At 47.5% G+C, this 4,742-nt stretch overlaps 1 protein-coding gene across 1 annotated transcript in view; it reads left to right on the top strand.

Annotated features, from left to right (window-relative positions):
- The first annotated feature begins 306 nt into the window (after nucleotides 1-306).
- The window catches only part of ankrd50 (ankyrin repeat domain 50), a 60,477-nt gene continuing 56,041 nt past the window's right edge, over nucleotides 307-4,742 (top strand). Inside the window, 1 exon segment of the mRNA XM_083651479.1 lies at nucleotides 307-1,123. Coding sequence (XP_083507605.1) covers nucleotides 606-1,123 — 518 coding nt within the window. The 5' untranslated portion in view covers nucleotides 307-605.

Here is a 4,742-nt window from a genome sequence, read left to right as displayed (position 1 = left end):
GGCAGTCTCTTCCGCGTGAATGTAATGGAAACCCGCTTCGGTCACCGCCGTTAGCATCTGAAATGCATCAGCGGAAACATATCAGCAACTCCCACGGCTAATTGTCTCAAGCAGGGGTTCGAAGCTTGCCAGCGGATGCACTCAAGAGCCGGGTGCCCTGCCATGCCCAACGCCATGCTAAGGCAACACGCTCATAATAACAAGGAGCACTCGGTTCAACCAACGAGAAAGCTGTGGAAAAAGCTGGTGGAAAATCTATGGTTTTAAGCCTCAATTTTGATTTCCCTTTTTTATTTTGACCTAGATATTCTGCAAGGCACCGTAGCTCAGCTGCTCTGCTCGCCATTTCTGCAGCTCTCCCTCCCTCCCTCCCTCCCTCCCTCTCTCTCTCTCTACTTGCATAGAAGACCCAAGTTGCACTCTGGCTTCTTAACATAAATACCAAGGACAGCTAAACTGCTATCTGCTTTCTGAGCACCACGTTTGGAGCCAACATAATGGATGTTCCATTTTACAGCCGGCCTTTGTTGGAGTTGAAAATGCGCGGGGCAGAATGAGGGGACCCCTATGAGGAGGAATAGCTGGAAGAGCAGCACCAGATCAAAATGGCCCAAACCAGTTTGCTGCAGGGCAAGCGCTTTTACTGCAGGGAGTGGGTCTTCCACAAGATCCAGCACTGCCTCCAGGAGAAAACCAACAGCCTGAGCGGAGTGAGCAGCGCCCCCAGCAAGCAGCCCCCCTCCTCGGCGCCCGGCGGGGGGACTTCCAACCCCGGCGGCTCGACAGCGGGGTCCGCGAAGGCTGGTACCTCCTCCTCCTGGGGGGTGCTGCTGGTGGGGGGTCCAGGCAGCGGGAAGACAGCCCTGTGCACGGAGCTGCTCTGGCCCGCCGCGGCCCAAGGCACCCACCGGGGGGCGCTGCACCAGCAGGGCCTGGCGTTCCACTTCTGCCGGGCGGACGACTCGGACACGCTGTGCGTCGGCGCCTTCATCCGCCGCCTGGTGGCTCAGATCTGCCGCAGCGGGCTGCTGCCGGGGTACGAGGAGAAGGTGCGCGACCCCGCTGTGCAGAGCACTTTGCAGCCTGGCGAGTGTGAGAGGAACCCCACAGAGGCTTTCAAGAGGTAAGAAACAAACATGCCGCCTCCCTCTCCACCAGGCTTATCTCTTTACCTAGCACTGGCATATCTCCACCAGGCTTATCTCTTTACCTAGCACTGGCATATCTCCACCAGGCTTATCTCTTTACCTAGCACTGGCATATCTCCACCAGGCTTATCTCTTTATCTAGCACTGGCATATCTCCACCAGGCTTATCTCTTTACCTAGCACTGGCATATCTCCATGAGGCTTATCTCTTTACCTAGCACTGGCATATCTCCATGAGGCTTATCTCTTTATCTAGCACTGGCATATCTCCACCAGGCTTATCTCTTTACCTAGCACTGGCATATCTCCACCAGGCTTATCTCTTTATCTAGCACTGGCATATCTCCACGAGGCTTATCTCTTTACCTAGCACTGGCATATCTCCACCAGGCTTATCTCTTTACCTAGCACTGGCATATCTCCACCAGGCTTATCTCTTTATCTAGCACTGGCATATCTCCACCAGGCTTATCTCTTTACCTAGCACTGGCATATCTCCATGAGGCTTATCTCTTTATCTAGCACTGGCATATCTCCACCAGGCTTATCTCTTTACCTAGCACTGGCATATCTCCACCAGGCTTATCTCTTTACCTAGCACTGGCATATCTCCACCAGGCTTATCTCTTTACCTAGCACTGGCATATCTCCACCAGGCTTATCTCTTTATCTAGCACTGGCATATCTCCACCAGGCTTATCTCTTTACCTAGCACTGGCATATCTCCATGAGGCTTATCTCTTTACCTAGCACTGGCATATCTCCATGAGGCTTATCTCTTTATCTAGCACTGGCATATCTCCACCAGGCTTATCTCTTTACCTAGCACTGGCATATCTCCACCAGGCTTATCTCTTTATCTAGCACTGGCATATCTCCACGAGGCTTATCTCTTTACCTAGCACTGGCATATCTCCACCAGGCTTATCTCTTTACCTAGCACTGGCATATCTCCACCAGGCTTATCTCTTTATCTAGCACTGGCATATCTCCACCAGGCTTATCTCTTTATCTAGCACTGGCATATCTCCATGAGGCTTATCTCTTTATCTAGCACTGGCATATCTCCATGAGGCTTATCTCTTTACCTAGCACTGGCATATCTCCATGAGGCTTATCTCTTTATCTAGCACTGGCATATCTCCACCAGGCTTATCTCTTTACCTAGCACTGGCATATCTCCACCAGGCTTATCTCTTTATCTAGCACTGGCATATCTCCACCAGGCTTATCTCTTTATCTAGCACTGGCATATCTCCACCAGGCTTATCTCTTTACCTAGCACTGGCATATCTCCATGAGGCTTATCTCTTTACCTAGCACTGGCATATCTCCACCAGGCTTATCTCTTTATCTAGCACTGGCATATCTCCATGAGACTTATCTCTTTACCTAGCACTGGCATATCTCCATGAGACTTATCTCTTTATCTAGCACTGGCATATCTCCATTAGGCTTATCTCTTTATCTAGCACTGGCATATCTCCATGAGACTTATCTCTTTACCTAGCACTGGCATATCTCCATGAGACTTATCTCTTTATCTAGCACTGGCATATCTCCATGAGGCTTATCTCTTTATCTAGCACTGGCATATCTCCATTAGGCTTATCTCTTTATCTAGCACTGGCATATCTCCATTAGGCTTATCTCTTTACCTAGCACTGGCATATCTCCACCAGGCTTATCTCTTTACCTAGCACTGGCATATCTCCATGAGACTTATCTCTTTATCTAGCACTGGCATATCTCCATGAGACTTATCTCTTTATCTAGCACTGGCATATCTCCATGAGACTTATCTCTTTATCTAGCACTGGCATATCTCCACCAGGCTTATCTCTTTACCTAGCACTGGCATATCTCCATGAGACTTATCTCTTTATCTAGCACTGGCATATCTCCATGAGACTTATCTCTTTATCTAGCACTGGCATATCTCCATGAGACTTATCTCTTTATCTAGCACTGGCATATCTCCATGAGGCTTATCTCTTTACCTAGCACTGGCATATCTCCATGAGACTTATCTCTTTACCTAGCACTGGCATATCTCCACCAGGGTTATCTCTTTACCTAGCACTGGCATATCTCCACCAGGCTTATCTCTTTACCTAGCACTGGCATATCTCCATGAGACTTATCTCTTTACCTAGCACTGGCATATCTCCATGAGGCTTATCTCTTTACCTAGCACTGGCATATCTCCATGAGGCTTATCTCTTTACCTAGCACTGGCATATCTCCATGAGACTTATCTCTTTACCTAGCACTGGCATATCTCCATGAGACTTATCTCTTTACCTAGCACTGGCATATCTCCATGAGGCTTATCTCTTTACCTAGCACTGGCATATCTCCATGAGACTTATCTCTTTACCTAGCACTGGCATATCTCCATGAGACTTATCTCTTTATCTAGCACTGGCATATCTCCATGAGACTTATCTCTTTATCTAGCACTGGCATATCTCCATTAGGCTTATCTCTTTATCTAGCACTGGCATATCTCCATGAGACTTATCTCTTTACCTAGCACTGGCATATCTCCATGAGACTTATCTCTTTATCTAGCACTGGCATATCTCCATGAGGCTTATCTCTTTACCTAGCACTGGCATATCTCCATTAGGCTTATCTCTTTACCTAGCACTGGCATATCTCCATGAGGCTTATCTCTTTACCTAGCACTGGCATATCTCCATGAGACTTATCTCTTTACCTAGCACTGGCATATCTCCATGAGACTTATCTCTTTATCTAGCACTGGCATATCTCCACCAGGCTTATCTCTTTATCTAGCACTGGCATATCTCCATGAGGCTTATCTCTTTACCTAGCACTGGCATATCTCCATGAGACTTATCTCTTTACCTAGCACTGGCATATCTCCATGAGACTTATCTCTTTATCTAGCACTGGCATATCTCCACCAGGCTTATCTCTTTATCTAGCACTGGCATATCTCCATGAGGCTTATCTCTTTACCTAGCACTGGCATATCTCCATGAGACTTATCTCTTTACCTAGCACTGGCATATCTCCACCAGGCTTATCTCTTTACCTAGCACTGGCATATCTCCACCAGGCTTATCTCTTTACCTAGCACTGGCATATCTCCATGAGACTTATCTCTTTACCTAGCACTGGCATATCTCCATGAGACTTATCTCTTTACCTAGCACTGGCATATCTTATCATTCATGATCATTCTACAGCCAGGATGGGCAACCATGTGACATGGAGGACCAGGATTATGCAGAGTTCATCCTAGCCAGTGACTCGAGGTGATTCCAAGGACTAGCCCACCTTCATCCAGAGAGGTGAAAGCACCTGCTGTAGTTGTTTGGTTGGAATGACAATAGGGCTGGGTATAGGGATGCCACGGTGTGGACATTTTCCCACCGGGTAAAAAACACATGACAACACCGGTGTCACCGGTAAAAAAAGTAAAACAATAGGATTGTTAGTTCCTACTAGTGCATGTTGTCCCCGGGAACAATAACAGTGAGACACCAGTCTGATATCCTCAGCAGCAGCTAGACTAGAGCGGACGTTACGTTATATGTATGTTGATAATAAAAGTTTTAAAGT

Source organism: Poromitra crassiceps, assembly GCF_964638095.1.
Source record: "Poromitra crassiceps genome assembly, chromosome: 15".
Taxonomy (NCBI): domain Eukaryota; kingdom Metazoa; phylum Chordata; class Actinopteri; order Beryciformes; family Melamphaidae; genus Poromitra; species Poromitra crassiceps.
Note: the sequence above shows the minus strand (reverse complement) of the source record. Positions and strands in the feature narration are given on the sequence as shown.